General features: G+C 36.5%; 1 protein-coding gene and 1 long non-coding RNA gene across 9 annotated transcripts in view; both read right to left on the reverse strand.

The window, feature by feature from the left end:
- LOC111435527 overlaps nucleotides 1-21170 on the reverse strand; it is a 39602-nt gene extending 18432 nt beyond the window's left edge. For 6 of the 8 annotated variants that reach the window (XM_023073106.1, XM_023073275.1, XM_023073357.1 and 3 more), the window contains exons 1-10: nucleotides 20201-21170; nucleotides 15022-15282; nucleotides 10169-10444; nucleotides 9969-10091; nucleotides 7974-9863; nucleotides 7784-7897; nucleotides 7494-7676; nucleotides 7347-7409; nucleotides 1227-1298; nucleotides 868-1131 (exon numbers count right to left, since the gene is read on the reverse strand). In XM_023073106.1, the coding sequence (XP_022928874.1) occupies nucleotides 868-1131; nucleotides 1227-1298; nucleotides 7347-7409; nucleotides 7494-7676; nucleotides 7784-7897; nucleotides 7974-9863; nucleotides 9969-10091; nucleotides 10169-10444; nucleotides 15022-15282; nucleotides 20201-21010 (4056 nt within the window). In that variant the 5' untranslated portion in view covers nucleotides 21011-21170. The remainder of the gene's footprint in view (nucleotides 1-867; nucleotides 1132-1226; nucleotides 1299-7346; nucleotides 7410-7493; nucleotides 7677-7783; nucleotides 7898-7973; nucleotides 9864-9968; nucleotides 10092-10168; nucleotides 10445-15021; nucleotides 15283-20200) is intronic. The other 2 variants (XM_023073423.1, XM_023073504.1) reach the window with 2 other exon arrangements.
- On the reverse strand, nucleotides 4401-7338 carry LOC111435952. The gene is made up of 2 exons (XR_002709165.1): nucleotides 5189-7338; nucleotides 4401-5076 (listed from the first exon to the last, which is right to left on the reverse strand). It is a non-coding gene; the product is annotated as an uncharacterized LOC111435952 (long non-coding RNA).
- Nucleotides 21171-21903: the final 733 nt, after the last annotated feature.

A 21903-nucleotide genomic window follows, 5' to 3' on the forward strand; every position in this document is an offset into this window, starting at 1 on the left:
AAAAAAAAAAAAAAAAAAAAAAAAAAAAAAAAAAAAAAAAAAAAAATCGAACGGGGTGAATTTTGGTGAAAGCTCTATTCAGGAGTCGATCCTTGTATGCAACAGTTTGTTCTTTGAACATTAATTCACAACTTATCACTTTTTAAATTATAAACATAAAGTTTATTCTTGGTTGAAAAAGAAAAATGCTCAATGTTCCAACAACATAACATTATCCCTTTTTCTGCTCATTATATAAGAATTGAATTGAGAGAAGAAAAATAGTTGCAAAGCAAGGGAAAACTAAGAAATTAGAAATCACATAGAAAGAAGAGGAATGGAAGACAAAAGCATCCATAACCAAATACTTGTCATCCAAGCTAATAAAGGTTCAAAGCATAAGTCTATATTTAAAAATTATAAAAGTAAATAAAAACAAAAGCAAAAATAAAAAGCATTTAACAAACGAGATCATCTCATAATGATATAATTAAACAAAATCCCATATGAAAGAACTGATGGGAAAAGATCGTTAATTGATTCTAGTAAAAATTTGTTAGTTTAACTCCCAGTCAAAGATTGTTTTAGTTAAGGATAATAACCGGCAGATTCCACTAGAGATAATACTTATAAAGACTTAATAATTATTATACTAGGTTAAGCTGCGTCCTCTGTCTTTGAGAAATTCAGACCACAAACAAACTTTCAATTCCATTAAATAGCAGTATGAATATCAAGTTCACTGTTTCTTCTTCTTCTTCCTTTTTTATAAGAAAAATGACTTTAAATGGAATGTTCCGAAAATCATAATTGGAATGTTCAGAAAATCACAAACAATTATGATAAAATTCAGAAAGTGAAGTATGCTATGTTCCAAATATGGATTACCAGCCCAGAAGTTTGGAGTCCCGTATGTGATGGAGTCTTGAAACTGATGTCAATACGAACTGACTTGGTGCTAGATGAGGAATCATATTTCACCACCAAACATTTTTGCAGCGCAGAATCTTCTAAACTAGCCATATCATTAAGAAGGTTGACATCTTGTTCCCCAGATACGGCAGAGGACTCCTCCTTGGATGATTGCATATTTGAAGTGGATGAAGCAATGAGATCGTGGGGAACTTCAACAACAAGCATGATAATAGGTATCTGACGCAAAAAATAAACTGATGAGTAAATGTACTGAATAATTATTATTAACAACACAGAATTAATTAAATAGTTTAGATATAGAAGGCTGTTACAGCAGTATTTTCCACCGTCTTTAAGGAATCACTTTTTACCCATTCCTGATTGGAAAGATATCTGGCTGCATGCTGGAAGAAGCCAAAATGTATATTAAACTTCTACACACAACAGCCAAGCGAATTGTATTAAAGAGAGAGAGAATAATATAAATGTGACCCATGTGACACTGAGAATGCACTTCTTTGTCGTAAAGCTACAGTTGAGCAGCTTCTGCAACCAATCCAAACGCATCTTTATAAATTGTGTTATGGTTATTACATTAGTATAATTACATTTTTGTAAATAAATTAGTTTTGTTATCTTTATCCTTGTACAAATGTATATTAGCATCTTTAGTAAATAGAATAGAGTATTTTGATTCTCTCAACCTTTAGTGTTTACATGGTATCAGGGCTTTAGGTTAAGTAGGTTTTTGTAAACTTAAGGTTTGGAGTTTAGGAATCATTTGTTTATCATTGGATTTTTGTGTCTTAGGATTATTCTACAGAGAAATAATTTAATTGAGAGCAAGATAGATAGACTAATTAATCATAGTGAGTCTGACAAAGAGCTATAAAAATGCTTGAAATCTCTTCAGACCAAAAAGGGAAACATTATTAGATTGTTTGGTGAGTGCAAGAGAACATATCCCGAATTAATGTTCGACAGCTAGATAGTACTATTGTAAAAGTTCAGACTACCTAACGTGAGCCATTGTTTATTATGGTTTTTTTATTTGGTCTTGCCTCTAAATATGATACAGTCAAAAAGTCAAGTCTATTGTAGCTCAGACATCTCACCATTGGCACACTCTTATACTCGAATACTTCGTACAAAGAAGTCTCGAGCAATCTTGTCATCTAAGTCTGATAGTGTTTTGGTTGGACAAAAAAATAAGTCTAGAGACCATAGAGGGGAAGGATTGACCACATCTAGAGGAAATCCTAACACTCAAAAATTAAATTCAAGGGATATTGTTTATCACAATTGTTAAAAGTTAGGACATATAAAACGTGAATGTTACAATTGTTGAATAAGGGCAAAAAGTTTCAATCTGCATATGTTGCCCGTATATTTAACAACCCTAACAAATATGGTACAATTTTGATTGAGTCTACAAAATTATGACATCATCATCTTCTCCTACTATTGTCATCACCTATACAAGTAACATATCTAAATTTTTTCTTGCCTCCTCTTTGAAATAGGCACTTCCGATCACATGACAAGTAATTTTAATTTATTCTCAAATAATTTTCCATTTAAATCTTCACCTATTGTTACTAGCAAATGAAACCATCTCTCCTGTTTCAGATCAGACAGTGTCAATCTTACCAGCTCACTTTCATTTGTCCTCTGTTTCAAAGTTTACCAACCATTCTCATTTAACTTGATTTTTGTTGGTAAACTCACTCAATCTACATTGTTGTGTTTATTTAGGATCTTATGACAGAGAATATTGGGAAAAGGAGTGAATCTTGAGGTCTTCTACGTATTTGAACCAAAAATATCCATTGTCATTACATGCTCTAAAGTGTCTTTTCCTTTTGAAAACGTTGTCATTTGGGTCATCTGTTTATTTCAGTGTTGAAGAGTCATGGGGAGGATAAAGAGGAAGATCATTTTCTTATCTACAATACTCTCCTTTTCTGTTCCTCTAATGATTCACTTCCAGTTGTACATGTTTTTCTCACCCACCTATCACTCAGGTTTGTTCGCTTCGGCCTCCCCCTTCAGTTTCATGCTCTCTACTAGAGGCTTCTTCGTCCTTGGATCCTGAAACAAGCAATGATCATCCTATTGCTCTTTATAACGGAAAACGTCAGTGCACTTATCCTATCTCCTATTTTGATTCATATAACCATTGGTCTTCTTTTACCTGTTCATTCATAGCACCCCTACAGCCTGTATTTGTTCCTAAGACTACTCATGAAGCTTTGTTTCATCCGGGTAGATGTATTTCAATGGTAGAGGAGATGTCTGCCTTAGATGACAACTGTATTTGGGATTTAATTTCTCTTCCGACACAGTATTTAAAGCCAAAGTCAATTTCGATGGATTTGTAGCCGGTTGAAAGCTCATCTTGTAGCTAAAGCTACACAAACTTATCGAGTTAACTAGTGATGATACGTCAAGAATTCAATCACTCAAAACCTTTCTTTGAAGTCAATTTCATACAAAAATATTTGAGAATGTGAAAATACTTGATAGGAATAGGGGTAATAAGGAAATTCAGTTTTTTTTTTCCCCCAACAAAAAAACGAAAATTTTCATTGATTAAGTGAAAAGAGACCAATGCTCCAAAGTTAATAACTCTACAAGGGACTGAATAATAGGAAAATAAAAAGATTACAAAGGAAAAATAAAAGCATGTCAAATGAGACATGAATCTTGGATAGAATGTCCAGCAAAGAGATTGATGAAAGCACACAAAGAAGAGGCCTTCAAACGGGCCGAAACGAACAGATCTGACCAAAGAGGATTCTCGTAGTTGAAAATCTTTTGATTTCTTCCCAAACAAATTGTCCATGCAGAATCTTCTAACCATGTCGATCAAAATCATAAAAGAGACAACTTGCTCCTCAAATACAACATAGGAATTTGAGAAATCATAAATAGGATGAAGAGCCATGAAAAGAAACACCAACAAAGGACTTTAACCACCACAATCCAACATAACAGAATTAAATGTTTCTTAACCACTAGCCACTCTTTATGCATGGGGCCTAATAAATGAGTAATTTTCCAAATAATCTCCATTAATAGAGATCCCACCAAGAACTATTTAAGCAAGGCAACAATAGAAACTATTCCTTAACTCCAACGGCGATGAAGATAATGAAGAGTCAATGAAAAATTCGATAGAAAATTCTGTTAGTTCCAAGGACCGAAATTAATACTATCATGAACCAAAAGCAATAATAGTGTTGCCTTGAAAACAACGAGAGAACCTTAATAAATGTTGCCTTAGAAACAATCAGAAATTCCCAATGATCAAGGCACCTAAAATAACTTCTTGAAAAAAGACTAGAAGCGAAAAAAGCCTTAATTAAAAATCAAGTTGAACATCTTCACCAAATATTCTAACAACCAATAAACCCCAATTATGAAGGCCGTTGAAATATCAAAATGCAACGGTTCGCTAAGGCATTCCTTGTGAATCTTCTTAGCATTTTCCTAAGGCATTTAACGAAGCAATTTCATGCGTTTGTAAACCACAAAGCTCGATTAAAGATGAAAACTTGCAAGAAATAGAAGTTGAAGAAAGACATTGAGATTCTGAGATGTGATTTGGAAGTAACTCTTTAACTTCTTCGATTTTGAATGCGACTGAAATAAGGAAATAAAAGCATTTGCATAGGATTCTTCCACATTGTTATCATCCAAAGAACTGGCCTGAAACCCTCAACGCAATGGTAATGCGTCAAAAAAAGGGATGTCAAGCGCATGAAAGAAAGAAGGAAAAGGGAGGAAGTCGTGCGAGATCTAAGGCACGCCAGCGAATGTTGTGCTAGGAAAGCATACAAATGCGTCGAGATGAGGACAATTCCTTCGTCGCAAGGCATACTGCGCTAAACACAAAGAGGAGATCACGTCTACTCTGACAAGAGACAAAGGCTCCTAACGATCGTATCATAGTGTGTGTTACTGTTGCAGAGTTGTTAACCTACGTCTGGTCCGTTTTGTCCTCTTCCACGTGATATTCAGTGTGTGTGGAGATGAAAATGCGCTGAGATCCATGGTAAGCTTTGCCTATAAATAGGGAGTCATTTCTTCGCGAAAGGAGGGAAACTTATTTTTCTAATAGGAGTTTTTGAGAGAATTCTCTTAAGGCTTGTCTGAGAGAATAGGGGTTTTCATGGTAACCTTGTTGTGGAGTCATTTCTTCGCGAAAGGAGGGAAACTTATTTTTCTAATAGGAGTTTTTGAGAGAATTGTCTTAAGGCTTGTCTGAGAGAATAGGGGTTTTCATGGTAACCTTGTTGTGGAGTCGGAGCAGCAAGTCTTCGCCTGAGGGGACGCAAGGGAGGAGTGAGAACCACCCTCGTAGTGTTGGAGAGGAAGATTACCACTTCTATAAAGTTTCTCTGTTTTTGTAAGGTTTGATTTAAGGCCCCTATTTTGAGCTACTCTTATTTTGTATTTGCTGAAAATTTCTCCAAAAATTCTTGGTGTTCTTCTACTTGAAAGTGTGTTGAAATTACTTTTATCAGTTTGGGCAACTGATACAAAGTAGTAGCACATTTATGCAGTGTTTAATGAACAAGAGTAGCACAAAGGAATCTAACTACCTATTTAGCATAGTGCAATACTGGAAGGGGGAGGCACTTGTAGGACTCCTTGAATAGGAAAGGTTCACCATAGGTAGCTAAAGAGCCAAGCATTGTGCCGTTATTCAGAGTTAATATCCATTTATTACTTAATTTATTTTCATTTCCGTTCCATCACCAAACCAAACTACTTTTTATAAATCGGGCTATTTTGTAGTCTGTATTTTTGCTTGTCAATCTTCTCTTTATGAATCAAAAGTGTCAAACTCCCTGTGGAATCGACCCAAGAGAACCCAGGTATTATTTGCCAACGCAATCTATTTATACTTGGGCAGTAGAGTCAAGTGATATTCTGTGAGCCTTTTTGTTTCAATGCATATCTCTTTTTGTTTCAATGCATATCACTTTTTGTTTCAATGCACGCCACATTTTATCACCATTTGCACACATTTGATTAAATGCATATCAAATGCATTGCAGATCACATCAAGCGGATAACTGGTACTTGACAAATAAATAAAAATATGCGGATGGGAAAGGGAGATTAAAAATATGCGGATGGGAAAGGGAGATTAAACCAACTGGTACTTCCTTTAATATCACATTTTTTTTTACCACTCATGTCTCAACGACAGAATATTTCCTTGAATTAGACAATAGGATTTTGCTCTAACTTTTAAACCAATTATATTTGTTAGCATTGCACTTAATACTTCTATATATACTATTTATAATCATATCTAACTTGCCTTGTCTCTCTGGAGTCTTTCTTTAATTGGTTAGAAGTTCGTGAAAGGGTTCCTCCGTTTTCTCTCTATCCAAATTTTGAACTATACCTTTATCGAGGAAGTCTACTTTTCAGTTTTTTAAGCTAATATAGCCTGATAGGGTTCTTTTTTTTTTTTCTTTTTTTCTTTTTTTCTTTTTTGAGGTTGTGCAGTAGGAATTAATTCACTTTCCAAATTTGGTTTCTGGTTGTTTTTTCTTCTGGTCAGCAGATTTGCAGCTTGGTGGGAGTAGTCTTGGTAGTTTTGGTTCGTTAGTGGTTGGTGTCTTCATAGATATTTTGTTCTTTAACTCTTTATTTTTTGGCTCACGTATTATTTGGATAATACTTTTTTTCTTTTCTTTTCACTTTTTTTTTTCTTTTTGTTTGGTTTTCTTTTCACTTGTATACTTGAACATTTTTCTAACTTCTCGTTTATAACGCAAAATTTGTCTCTTGTTCAAAAAGAAAGAATACACTTTACTAGTGCCCTGTCAAGAATTCTCTTATTAAGAGATGAAAAGAAAGAAGCTCCGTTTCTTTTCTTTCATTCTTATTGTTCTTTTCTGATTTTTAGGCATCATTGGCATATATTTAAAGAAATGCAGAGATTCTTTCAGAACTTATCTTGAGAGCACAAATTAACATCACACTTCATCACCCTTTACTTCATTAGTCGAATCTATTCATCATGGTATTTTAACATGTTTTAGATAATAAGACAACTGACTTCCTTCTGTTCATCCGATAAGAAACAGATACAATAAAGAAGAATCAAAATTACAAGAAACCACCACAAAACTAGGGGTCAATCAAACCTCACGAAAAGAACAAAAAACCTCTTGAACTTATCTAAATAAACAAAGGAAAAATTGGACAGCTCTAGGGTATTAGAAACTCCAATGCAACAAGAGGAATCGATGTCCATCATGCTGATGCTACTAATTTTTACGAATAACTAAGATTCGATTTACTTGTACTACAATAAAAAACTGATTTTTTTTTTTTAACAATACAAAATCATCCTTTCCTTGAGATAAGAATAAACAGTTACGAGATGCAATCTCATATTCAATTCCTTGAGATATGAATAAACATACCTGAAGGCAGGTTTCTTTAATGCCATTACGCCCTTCTAGGATCCCAGCTTCCTTAATAGGTTCCTAAAATATAACAACAGCAAGGCTTGATATAAGCAAAAAAGCAGAAAAGAGGCGTGATGGATGCAACTGAAGTGATGCACTTACCAGATTTCTCACTGGAGGCAGACAAACCACAAGGTCCACATCACTCGTGGGAAGGGATAAACCTGTTGCATTTGAACCAAAAATGTTTGTCCTGGACCTGGGCCATAAGACTTGAAGGGACCGCGTGACCCGTTTAACAGCCCATGTGATGTAAGGCTTCTTAGTCATGTTTTCTGCAGCAACCTTGTATACCCATTTGACACATATCCCATGAATGGTCAGTGACAACATTCAATTGCATAAATTCCAATTAGGAAATACAAAACACTAGCAACAATGAGAGCGCTTACATGCTTGCAGAAAGAGTTGATCTCATCATTTAGGCGGCTATGCATCAAAGAAAGAGATTCCTTTTTTACAGGACAGCTTGTTGTTGGGGGAAAGAGAGGAAACGCAACATCTGGCTGCAAAAGAAATTAATTGTAAGGAAATTTCAGACCCAGTACATAGCTCAAATATTTGGATTGTGGTTGCACTCACATGCTCCTGATCGAGAGCTATCTGGGACATTGCTATTAATGATAAAGGTTGAACTGTCGAGCAATTAGAATTACTTTTATTTCTCCAATTAGGCCAGACAACTTCAGCACCATCAATATGTAAGCACGCTTCTTCCAAATTAGTTCCATCAGGATACCAACCCTTTACACCCCAATGCCTTGGACTTGAGCTACCAGATCTAACAGTAGGAAATCCCCTGTGCTTCCTGGAGTCGCTTACAGGAGAAGGTGGAGGTGGTATTGGTGCCCGTGGAACACAAAGAACTACAGGAGATGGTGGTCGCTTTACTCGAGATTGCTCTCTCCTAGTGGGAGGGATGCATGGGCTTTTATGGTCAAAACCATGGCAGAACTCAGATCTTGATCTTTCCCTAGACATATTTGGAATAACAATAGGCGGCAACATTGGAAATGGATGTGAGTCTCCTGTCTTCCCTTCAACATCACTAGGCAAATTTGCCAAAGATCTAGGAGCATCCTCCTCTGTCACCGAATCATTCATAGTCAGTGAGGAATGAAGCATGTTGGTGGGTAGATCAGGTCCTTGCACCACATAACCAAGCGCCTGTTTTCCAGATCCCAGTGGATCAAAAGGAGAACAGAATGACGTAGCAGTTGGGGATGTCAATCCATTACTGTAAGAAGAAGAGAAAGCAACCATATCATCAACAGTCCGATTCATGTCAGCTTCACGCCAAGCCCATGAGCTATCATCAGAACTAAGAGAAGGAGGTCGAGAAAACCCTGTCCCATGGTGATCAGAAGGATTCCAGTACATAACACCACCACCGAAATACTGATTGTAGTCTAACCCAGAAACTGCATGCATTTCCAATTCTTCCTCCGATATCCAGTTCCCATCACACTCATCTGCTAGGTCCTGATTATTTGACAAATCAGGAAAATCAGTGAGATTACCAGAGTACTTTTCATCTTCCGTACTAATCTGATTGCCGTTAGTAGGGAACCCCTGCCGAAAAGTAGATTGTCTCCTAGGAAGAAACCCAAAATCATGATTTGACGTCATTGTTGAAGCCAAGCCAGAAGCACTTCGTAAGACGGGGGGCCAATCTAGACTCATTAACAGTGGTCGAGTCAGAATTGGATTGCAACCACCTTTAACAGAAGAACTTCTTGGTTGATGCATTGCAGGTGTGAAAGACCGGCGGAAATGATTGTGCCAATTATGACCAGCATCTAAATGTAATCTATCAGTAGCAGGCGGGAGATGTGAATTGAACGAAGAATTCAAGGTCCTAGTATTACAAATGTCACCACTAAATTGATCTCGAGATAGGCATGATTTCTCCTGTATATCAAAAGTTCTCGGAAGTTTATCTAACAAAGATGATTTTTCTCGTAATTCACAAGATTGCACAGAGCCATTCACATTGACATCGCTTTTGACAATATTCTTTAGCTCCAATGAAGGCAAATGAGAAGGAACTAATGTAGATGATACGCATTGATTTTCAATTATTCCTTTTGGGAACTGAGATTCTCCAGGACCAACGTGACAGACAGATTCCGTTAGCCCAGAAATTTCATGTACTTCAACATTTTGGTTACTGTTATACTCTCTATTAGGCTCACTAGAGGGAACTATAGGACTTGAGTTTGAAGTTAAACTGTCATAATTATTTGAACTATCATTCTTGATATTTGAAATGAAAGGTTTTCTGAACCTGTTATCCAACTCTGCTACCTGATCCTGAGAACTAAAAGATGGAGAGGAGAATTTAGCGGTTGGCCCTTCAGAAGGTATTATTTCAACTAATCTGTTGTTCCCACCAGAGTTTTTACTTTTGTGTTTTTTCTTCTTCCTTGTAGGACCTTGATTTTTTCCAACACTCATTATATGGTCATGTACCTGTTGACAGGCAACTGGTTACAATGCATTCAAGCCAGTACTTAGATATATAATACATATAAAAACTCATTAAACAACAAATAAATAAACAAAAGCCAAATCAACCGTTTTCGATACCTCTGCTGACATTTCTCTGCAAGTATCATTTCCCTTGGACAAAATAGGCGTTGTGGATTCCATCATATCTTCTCTCCCTTTATGAGCACACTCCTTGTCAAAATCCTGAGGCTACATCAATTGGTTAAATTCAAATCAAGCAGATAAGTCCATAATATAATATTTCTTACGCTTCAAAACAAAATTACCTTATGAAATTTATTGCATGATAAATCACCTACACATGGCTTCGGCACAGGATTCTGTGATTTCCGGATCTTTCCCTTTTTCCTTCGACGGGAAGCACCTAGATTCTCTGTTGATTTACTAGGCAAGGACTTGCTATTCCCCTCTCCTAGAAGTTCAAGTTTTGTGCAATCAAGTGAAATAAACATAAGAAATTCCCGCAATTTTCTAAATATACAATCAGGGATGGCACAGATAGAACCCAAAGTGCTGTAAAAGAGATTACTCTTATAGTATTCTGTTGGAAAGAGGGATAGTGAAAGAGATAAGAATAGATGAATGCTGCGATGCTTTATTATTGTCTACTGACTTGATGCATAGAGGCTTACACAATTCCAGTATTTATAGCTTATACACTGGACCAGAAATAGTAAATCATCGAAATCTAGAAAGAATTTAAATCTACTAACAATCTCCTAAAAATCTCATAGTTTGAATATTTGAATCATATCTTCATTTTGAATCATATCTTCATTTTGAATCATATCTCAACACTCCCCCTTGATTCAAAGTTGCAAATGCCAAGTAATCGTCTGAAGTAGCAAAACTTTTCTTTTGACAAAGCCTTGGTAAGTATGTCTGCTAGCTGTTCATCGGTGTTACAATATTCCAAGACAATTTCTTCGTCTGCAACAAGATCACGAATATAGTGATGTCGAAGTTCAATATGTTTTGTTCTACTGTGAAACGCTGGGTTCTTTGTCATAGAAATAGTTGCTTTATTATCACAAAATATCTTTGTTGTCCCTTTTTGCTCTTGTTGAAGGTCAGCTAACATTCTTCTTAGCCAAATGGCTTGACACGCTGCTGAAGTTGCTGCAACATATTCTGCTTCTGATGTTGACAGCGCCACTGTTGCTTGTTTCTTTGAGCTCCAAGTGATCGCTCCTGACCCTAAAGTGAAAACATTGGCTGAAATGCTTCGTCTATCATCTAATGATCCTGCCCAATCACTATCAGTGAATCCATATAGTTTGAAATTAGAGGATTTAGAATACCAAATTCCATACTCCATAGTTCCGGCAATGTAACGTAAGACTCTTTTTGCTGCTCCATAATGAACCTTTGAAGGATGTTGCATAAACTTAGAAATAATACCAACAGGAAATGCAATGTCGGGTCGTGTGTGAGTTAAGTAAATCAGTCCGCCAACCAAGCTCCTGAACCTTCTAGCATCTGTCATTTCTGCTCCATCATCATGTTGTAATTTCTCATTAATATTCATAGGTGTAGCTGCAGGCTTACAATTAAGCATACCAAATTTACTCATAATATCTTTGGCATATTTTCTTTGTGAAATAAAAATTCCATCTTCAACTTGATATACTTCAAGACCAAGAAAATAGTGCAATAGACCCATATCTGACATCTCAAATTCACTCATCATTTGAGACTTAAATTTATCCAAAAGAGAGTTAGAAGAGCTAGTGTAAATAATATCGTCAACATAGAGGCAAATAATGATGAAATCACTTTTACCTTCCTTCTTCACATATAAAGTAGGCTCATTCTCACTTCTCATGTAACCTTTCTTTTGAAAATACCCATCAATCTTGCTGTACCAAGCTCGAGGGGCCTGCTTTAATCCGTATAGTGCCTTTCTCAACTTGTATACCTTTGTTTCTTTGTCCTTCTTTATGAATCCTTCTGGTTGTGCTACATAAACCTCTTCTTGTAAATCTCCGTTAAGAAATGCTGACTTAACATCAAACTGATAAACTGGCCACCGCAATTCTGCTGCTAATGCTAGAATAGTTCTTACAGTTTCAAAACGAGCTACTGGAGAAAAAGTTTCTTCAAAATCTATACCTTGTTGTTGTGCATACCCTTTTGCTACAAGACGGGCCTTATGCTTTTGTATGCTTCCATCTGGTGCAAATTTTGTCTTGAACACCCATTTCAAATTGATTGCATTTTTTCCGTTTGGTAAGTCAACCATCTCCCATGTTCCATTTTTCTCAATGGACTGCATCTCTTCTACCATGGCTTTCTTCCACTCTTCTTTTTCAGCTGCTTCGTCATAACACATAGGATCTGAAACAGTAAGAGCAAATTGACATGATGCATATATGTCAGTTAAAGATTTATACTTCTTTGGAGGTGTCTCATCTGAAAGTTCTTCAAGAGAAGAATCACTGTTTAGTGATGCTGAAGATGATGAATTTGACACATTTTGTGTTGCAGTGGAGACACTAGGAGATGCACTGGAGTTGACCCTTGTTTCTTCATTTGGGGAAACTTCAACTGTAATCTTTTGCTGCTCCTGTTCTTTACTCCAATCCCAACTCACATTTTCATTAAATATTACATCCCTTCTAACTAAAATCTTTTCACTGATGGGGTTGTATAATTTATATGCCTTTGATTGAGTACAATAGCCAATGAAAATGCATTTTTCAGATTTTTCATCAAGCTTTTGACGAACTTGAGGATGTTTCAAAGCATAAGCAACACAACCAAAGATTCGTAAATGACTTACAGATGGTTTCCTTCTATGCCATGCTTCATAGGGAGTTCGATTCATAACCGCCTTTGTTGGTGAGATGTTTAATAGATAAACAGATGTTGCTACGGCTTCTGCCCAAAATTGGTCTGGAAGTCTCCTTGCTTGTAACATACTTCTTGCCATCTCCACAATAGTTCGATTTTTCCGTTCAGCGATTCCATTTTGTTCTGGAGTGTAGGGAGCTGTTAATTCCCTTTGGATGCCCTCTTCTTCACAGAACAGATTGAACTCTTTAGATATGAACTCGCCACCTCTGTCTGTTCGAAGAACTTTAATGTGACAGCCACTTTGGTTCTCTACCATAGCTTTAAACACCTGGAACTTCTGAAAAGTTTCTGACTTATGTTGTAGGAAGTAGACCCAGCTCATACGACTATAATCATCAATGAATAGTAAAAAATATATACTCCCACCCAAGGAATTCGTTTGCATTGGCCCACATAAATCAGCATGAATTAGTTCTAGACAGTGTGAAGCTCTTCTAGCTTTTCCAACCGGAAAGGACTTCCTAGTCTGCTTGCCATAAATGCATCCTTCACATAAATTAGTTGAGTCAATTCTTGGTAATCCGAAAACCATACCTTTATTCCTGAGTATTTTCAGGCCGTTCATATGAAGATGTCCATATCTGAGATGCCATAATGTTGAGTCATCTTTCGTGCTAGCCGCAAGAGCAAAATCCTCAATGTTAGAAATATCAAGTGGAAACATCTTATTTGAAGTCATGGCAATTTGAACTTTATGACCTGATTTTTTATGTGTAATGACACATGTGTTGTCATCAAATAGAACTGAATGTCCTCTAGTCATCAATTGTCCAACACTCAATAAGTTATACCCTAAATCAGGTACAAATTGAACATTATCTAATTGTTTTATCTTACCATGACTGGTTTCGACTTTCACCGTACCTTTTCCCTCAACTTGCATCTCTTTTGTGTTTCCAAGTTGCACCTTAATTTTTTGCGTCTCATCCAGCTCTTTGAATAAGGATTTGATGCCTGTCATATGGTTCGAGCATCCGCTATCAACAAACCATAAGTCACCTTTTCTTGGATTAGTATCCATGCACGCCATAAGCAGCTTTTCTTCTTCTTCTTCATTCTCTGCTGCAAAATTCATTCGTTGATTTTTATACCAACAATTAGATTTTGTGTGCCCATACCTTTTGCAATAGTAACATTGTATGACATTCCTTTGTTCATTGAATTGTCTCTGTCCATCACTTCTCCATCTACCCCTGTTATCACGACCACCATGGAAGCTGCGAAATCCTCCTCTTCCATGACTTCTATCTGCTAAATGACTATTTTCTCTTCCGTTGTTGGTTGTCTCCTTCACTTGTAGTGCCTTTTCTTCGTTCCTTTCTGATGCTCTGTTGATTCTTGCCTCATGAGCCTGAAGCGAGCCCATCAGTTCATCAACGGAGAGTATGGATAGATCCTTAGCTTCTTCTATGGCGGCCACCACATGGTCAAACTTTGGAGTCAAGCTTCTCAACACCTTTGCAACAATTGTTTCGTTTGAAATTTTCTCTCCATAGGTACGCATCTGACTGACTATTGCCATTGATCTTGACAAAAAATCAGCAATTGATTCGCCATTCGTCATGAGTAGAGTTTCAAAATCACGTCTTAGAGATTGCAATTTCACTGTCATGACCTTTGAGTCTCCTAGAAACTCCTTCTGTAGAATTGACCATGCCTGCTTTGATGTGGTTGCTGCTGCAATTCGTGAAAAAATAGTCTCATGAACTGCTTGCTGAATAATGAATAGAGCCTTGGCATCGTTTTTCTTGGTTTCTCTTAGTCTCTCCTTTTCTTCTATTGTGGGTTCTAATACATCAGCAAACCCGTGCTCCACCAAGTCCCATAGCTCCTGCGATCTGAGCAAGGTCTTCATCTTGATGCTCCACCACTCATATTTCTCACCATTAAAGATTGGTAACAACGGTGCAGAGGAAGAAAAACCAGCTACTGCCATTTTTGTTTTGTGAAAGAAAATAATCACTCGCCCTCGTGTCGAACGAACCTGGCTCTGATACCAAAATTGTTGGAAAGAGGGATAGTGAAAGAGATAAGAATAGATGAATGCTGCGATGCTTTATTATTGTCTACTGACTTGATGCATAGAGGCTTACACAATTCCAGTATTTATAGCTTATACACTGGACCAGAAATAGTAAATCATCGAAATCTAGAAAGAATTTAAATCTACTAACAATCTCCTAAAAATCTCATAGTTTGAATATTTGAATCATATCTTCATTTTGAATCATATCTTCATTTTGAATCATATCTCAACATATTCATCATGAAGACACGAAGATACCATCGTAACAATATCCTGAAGCACAAGCAATTTTCTAAATATGTTGGATAAGGAAGAAGGTTTTCCAGAATGTGTAGCTGGAATAATGTTGAAGTCTATATGCAGATCCGCTTGGGATGCTAACATGGACCTTGATGGAGATATAGTACAATTGTACCTAAATGGTTTGTTCCATTCGGCACTAAAGAGCCCCATCTCATGCTCCGCAAGTCCACTTGTCCACCTCAGAATCTCATGTATCTGAAAACTCAAAAAATGACTGGAAGTTAGGTTGAACATAATGAAAGGTCACACTACAAGTTAAAATTAAAAGCAAATCAAATTTTCAAGGAAAGAAGAATGATGTAAGGGATATCTTTGTAATTATCTTAACTAGCAACTACATTAATCAATTAGTTTAAGTTTAGTATTGTCCCTTAACTTAGTTAAGCAGTTACCAAGCGTTGTTATTGTAATAATTCCTAAAATCTCAAAACCTAGACTAAAAATATGAAGGTTTGGGTTCCCCAGCTGTTACAATTTTGGATCTGATAAAAAGACACACCTTCTGCTTCAAGACTAGACAATTTTTTATTTAACGAAATAAAGTTTCTTATTTTAGACAATAAAAAGAAAAAATAAATCCATTCCAATAGTAATACTTATATCAAGATTAACTCTCAACTTAAAAATTTATTCTAGAAAGGGTAAAGAGGGGACAGAGGGATGGAAAAAAAAAAAAAAAAAAGAAGAAGAAGAAGAAGCCAGGGTGGGGACCTTTTGGGATCGAGCACGTATGGAAATGGAGGAGTGTAGGAGGTTTATGCAGGGGGTAGTTTAGGTTTATAGTGAGAAGGGGGGATTTTTTGTGGACAATGTTGTCTAGAAGGAGAGAACCAGTTCTGTGAGATCTTGCTGTTTTTTTATTCTAACAATCTTCAATACAATAGGCTAAAGAAAATCTCCTCGTGGGAAGATTTGAAGACCAAATTGTTTGCCATGTTCCATCCATCACGGGAAGGTAGCCTATGTGCTTGATTACTAGCTATTGAGCAAGAATGAATAATAGCAGAATATTGAGCAAGGTTCAAAACCTATTCACCGTCGTTACTGAAGGACCTGCTTGCGATTGAACCCAACAATTATGGCAGTGGTTGTGAGTCGACAGCCAGTTGGGCTCAAGGATATTATGAAGTAGACCCATTTAATAGAGGATCGTGATTTGGCAATGGCAAAGGGAACCATAGGCCCGGCCCCAAGTGGAGAAATTGGCAAAACAGACCACAATAACATTTGTATGAATACAAGGTCGAGTATAACCAAACTAGTGAACCACACCTTTGAACCAACTCGGTCTATTACAATCCTTAGAAAAGGGATCCCTAATAGCAAAGAGCAGCTTACGAAGGTTATCAGACACTAAGTTCCAAGCTAAAGAGAAAAGGGATTGTACTTAAGGTGCGACAAGAAATATACGATGAATCACCATTGTAAAAACGTAAGGTATGAGAGCTACGAGTTCAATTAATAGTGAATTTGGGGAGGTTGAACTCAGATAGGAAGAATCATTCGAAAACGAGTAGAAAACTGCAGAAGCCGAAGCATAAACGGTGGGTGATATAGTTGAGTTTGATTTGAAACCAGCCAATGGTTTTTCCGCACCAGGAACAATGAAAGTGCGAGGAAAGGTGGGTAACAAAGATGTGATGGTTTTGATCGATTGTGGCACTACCCATAATTTCATCTCACACCGATTGGTTGATGAACGGGAACTTCCAAAGACTGAAACTACGAACTACGACATTGTGACTGGAACAACATTGCTGTGAAGGGCAAGGGCATTTATCAAGATGTCATGGTACACTTACCGGAGTTAACTATCCAAGAGGATTTCTTACCCTTGGACCTAAGGGGAATCGGTGTAATTTTGGGGTTGCAATAGCTGAGAACAAAGAGATTCATGGGAGTGAATTGGACAAACTTGACGATGGCCCTCAAAGTAAGGACCAATAAAGTTACAATTAGAAGGGACCCATCATTAACAAAGGTTGAAGTATTGTTAAAGATGTTAGCGAAATTGTGGTCAAAGCGCGACCAAGGTTTTCTATTTGAGTTGCAAGATCTATCAATGCAAGAACAAGGGCAAAAGAGAAAAGGCAATGATAGTTGCCCAATGAGATACAAAAACTTTTGTAATAATCTACATGTCTTTCAACTGCCAACAAGGTTACCACCTAAAAGGAATGCTGACCATCAAATTGTGAGTGGTAGAAGGGCAACAACCGGTGAATGTCTGACCCTACAAGTATACACGTGCAGAAGTCAGAGATAGAGAGATGTTGATAGTAAAATGTTGGCTTATAGAATCATCAAACATAGCACAAGCCCCTTGTCTGTTGGTCAATAAGAAGGATGGTGGATGGAGGTTCTATGTTGATTACAAAGCTTTAAACCAAGTGACGATTCCCAACAATTTTCCCATTCTAGTCATATAAGAACTCTTTGATGAGCTCTATGGATCCATGGTGTTCTCTAGTCTCGACCTCAAATCAAGGTATCACCAGATATGTATGAACAAGCAAGATATACCAAAAACAATGTTTAGGACTCAAGAAGGCCAGTGTGGGCTAACCAACATTCCCGCTACTTTCCAATTCCTTATGAACCAGGTATTTCGACCCTTTTGGAGATGATCTACATTAGTCTTCTGTAAAGACATCGTATTCTACAGCCCAGAATTTTCCAGTCACCTTACACCTGTGTGCGGTGTTTAACATTTTGAGGGACAATGCGTTTTTCAGCAATGTTAAGAAATACGTCTTTACCCAATACTAAATAAAGTATCTGCCAATGGGGTCAAGGCTGATAAAGGAAAGACTTGAGCCATGATCAACTGGGCAACATCAAGGTCAGAGAAAGAATTGAGGAGTTTTTTGGGGTTGACGGGCTATTACAAATGTTTTGTGTTGAATTATGATATCATGGCAGGTCCTTTACATTAGTTTCTCATAAGAGATTCCTTCATGTGGACTACCAAGGAAACTGTGGCATTCAATGCCTTGAAAGAAGCAAGGGTGATACCTCTGGTACTTACTTAACATGATTAGAGATGTTTATATGACCCAAAAGTCCGAACAACCCAGACTACCAAGTTTGGGTTGGGTTCTTTTTCTTCTTTTTTTTTTTTTTTTTTTTTTTTTTTTTTTTTTTTTTTTTTTTTTTTTTTTTTTTTTTTTTTTTTTTTTTTTTTTTTTTTTTTTTTTTTTTTTTTTTTTTTTTTTTTTTTTTTTTTTTTTTTTTTTTTTTTTTTTTTTTTTTTTGGTTGGGTTGGATTTTTGGAAAACCAAAAATTTAGTTCAGTATGCGGGTTTGAACAGTTTTTGTCGGACTAACTGACCAACCAGAAAGTATGTTTCACAACCCAACCCTACTTTTAAGATTGTTATGAAAAATAAGACCATTTGACATTTCTAATAGGCATTGGTGATGCATCGTAACTTGTGAATATTTGATATTTGACTTCTATCAGATTTTAGTTATTAATGTGATATGTATTGTGGACCAAAAAAATTTCTTAACCCAACCCAACCTATATATACACTTAACCTGATTTTTCTTGCCCTTCTGTGATCAAAACGGATGCATCAAGCACCAGTATTGGTGTCACTCTCTCCCAACAGCAGCATCCTATAGCTTATTTCAATCAGACCTTATCAGGGCGATAGTGCTGCCAATACAGAAATGGTATCATTATCTGCTGGGGCAAAAATTTACCCTGTTGACTAATCAAAAATCCTTGTGCCCTATCAGCAGGGAGAGAGATTCAATTAGAATATCAAAAAATTTACCTGGCCCTTGGGTTCTTCTAGTGTTCTTTACATGAAGTTCTTAAGGAACAAAATATGGAGCAAGCCCAATATACACATGTTTGGGGAAAGAGCCACAGCCAGCATCCTCTTTGTGTTTATCAGTAGTATTGATGCTTTCAATTAGCACCTCGAAAAAAAAGCTCCTCTCCCACAAGTTTAGGGATCAATTTCATATCCTTAGTTGGTTTCATTTTCCTTGTTGCAAATTCACTCATCATATCTTCCAAAAAATTTCTGATTTCCAGCAGCATTCTCCTAGACTCCAAATGCATGCTCAAGATCAAACTGCTCTAATGAAATTCAATAGAAACTGGGCATTGGAGGAGAAAATAATATAAACAAGTCATTGATAAAGGAAAGAAAAAATACAACACTCCAGCACTTTGAGAGACCTGATGCTCACCCAAAAAAAATTCTCAATTTTACCCATCTCAACACCCCCTTTACAACCGGTACACAAACAAACTTCTTAGTTAAGGACAATTATGCCCCTAATATATCCTAATAATATCTCTAACCATTTCCTACAAAACAATTCCTCATATCCATTTTTGAACTCTCCCTCGCATACATTAGAATTTTGGCATGAGATAAGAAATAAACTCACTAAAAAAAGACCTAATCAAGTTAACGCTCTTTGAGCAACATCTAAGAACCCACAACAAGCTTCTCAAACAGCTCTAAGGGAGTCTTAATTCCACTCATGAAGTGGAAGATTCTTGACTATCATTCACCCCCAGAAGTGGGAATAGCAGATAATTTTTCAATGAATGTTTTGCTCCAAATTTCAAGCTTCAGGTGGGCAATTCTCTACGGTAATCCACCCTATCTGAATCCACAAATTAACTATTCCTCAAGAAATAAATACGAAAACAATGATGAACTCCATAATTTAAGCATGTACCTGACAGCCAAGGCGAGTCGAATATAAAATGCCAAAATCGTGTTCTAATTAAACCATTTTGGCCTTTCATTAAACCTATTTCGATCATAATGCCAAAATCGTGTTCTAATTAAACCATTTTGGCCTTTCATTAAACCTATTTCGATCATTTTAGTAGATAATTACCCTACGAAAGTAATTTGAAAGGAAAATCATAATTTTTCTTGGGATAATCCATCTCTCGACCTAAATGCTTGGAGTATGGATTAAAGAATGAATAAATAAAAAGGAACAAAAACTTGAGCGAACTTAAGTATAGAGACGAAATGATTAAGCAACCACAACCCGAGTATTGTAAAATAATTAGTAATGAGTTCAAGTAAATAAGCATGCAAAATGAACAACATATTAATGTTCCCAGAATTACCAATTGTTTTGCTGATTTTCCTAGAATTGAAGTCAAAAGCTTTTCCCTTGACGAAGCATCCAATTTATCCCACCAGTCCACACATCCCTTCTTCCTCCAAAACACGTTTGTCGCCATGCCAGTTGCCCTAGCCTTCTCTTTGAGCTTCACCGATCTTTTTTTTCCAGTATTCAAGTTCATCCATGCCAATCTCAAAGCCACCTCCAACTGATTTGCGACAAACGCCTCAATACTATAATACCCTTTCGCTTTTAACCAATTTAATTCAGCCCAATCGGACGTCAGGTCATCCCCTTCACCTCTCAAAAACCACCCATTTGAAATTACATCCATCACCTTGAAAAATTTATCCACATTCGCGACGAATTCCTCGCTTACAGTTAAAGAATCGATATTCTTTAACGAGCAAGAACATTCCTCGAGCTTATCACCTTCCCTGGAACCGAATAAACGACAGGACTCAAAAATCATCCTCTCAGACTCACTGGACTCGGAGACGCGAGACAAAAGGCCACGCGACTTCTTAAAGCATAAACCGGGCAAGTGCAGAGGATCGCTGGATGGAACGTCGGGGAGTAGGATAAAGAAACCATGTCCTCGTCTGCGAACTCGTGCTACCATTTGGATGAGGATTTGAACGAATTTGAAATCAACGACTGTGAGATGAGCTTGGCGTTGGTGAACGGTGAGAGAAGAGAACCATCTAAGGATGGAGGACCTGAGTTTGGAATCTTGGTTCATGAGAAAGGATGTGGAATGGTAGAGGGAGATATGGGAGGTGAGGGAGTCGATTAGCTGAGTATGAGCCATGATCGACTTGGGGAAGGTGCGATCAAATCATCCGGTTTCTTCGCTGTTCTTTGATTTTCTTTGATTTTCTTTGATGGTCAGCTAGTGTTTCTCGCGTTGCAGAGATAAACCGAAGACGAGAGTGACGGAGGTGGGAATGGAGGAATTAGGTGGCAGATTCTCCCGGGCTATTGCCCATGTGGGGTCTAAATTTTTCTTTTCTTTTCTTTTCTTTTCTTTTCTTTTCTTTTCTTTTCTTCTGATTTTTTTACAAATATTAACAATTTAATACATAAAAACACTCTACCATTTAATTAATTTGTTATTATGTAATCTACTTTCCAATTTAATATACCAATTTATGGCATGAATTAACTGAAACCAAATGTATTTATAAATTATGTCATTAATTACTCATACAATATTAACATTTTATTTTATTAAAAATGATGTGAACTAAACTATTATATTCACTCCATTGCTTTTTTTTTTTAGGTTAAAAATGAATAGTTTATGTTCTTGAACCCACGCTGCTTTTTTTAAATTAATGAAAATAGACCATAAAAGTATCATAGAAAAATGTCTCCAGATAAATTCTCTAAATAATATGGAAACACTACCGGAAAAATATGATTCACGTTACTTTGATGATCAAATATCTCAAGACAAGAACGTTGTTTGAGATTCGAATAATTCCACAAGTAAGATTGTTCATGTCTAGCTTGAGTAATATTGATCATGTCTAGTTTGAATAATTTTTATTGGTCAAATATCTCATGGCAAAAATACTTATTTGAGATTCGAATGAGATTGATCATGACAAGCTAAAATGATTTTACATGCAACCTAAACCTTACATATAATTGCAAAAAAAAAAAAAAAAAAAAAAAAAAAAAAAAAAAAAAAAAAAAAAA

Source organism: Cucurbita moschata, unplaced genomic scaffold (genome assembly GCF_002738365.1).
Source record: "Cucurbita moschata cultivar Rifu unplaced genomic scaffold, Cmos_1.0 Cmo_Scf00001, whole genome shotgun sequence".
In the NCBI taxonomy this organism is placed as follows: Eukaryota; Viridiplantae; Streptophyta; class Magnoliopsida; order Cucurbitales; family Cucurbitaceae; genus Cucurbita; species Cucurbita moschata.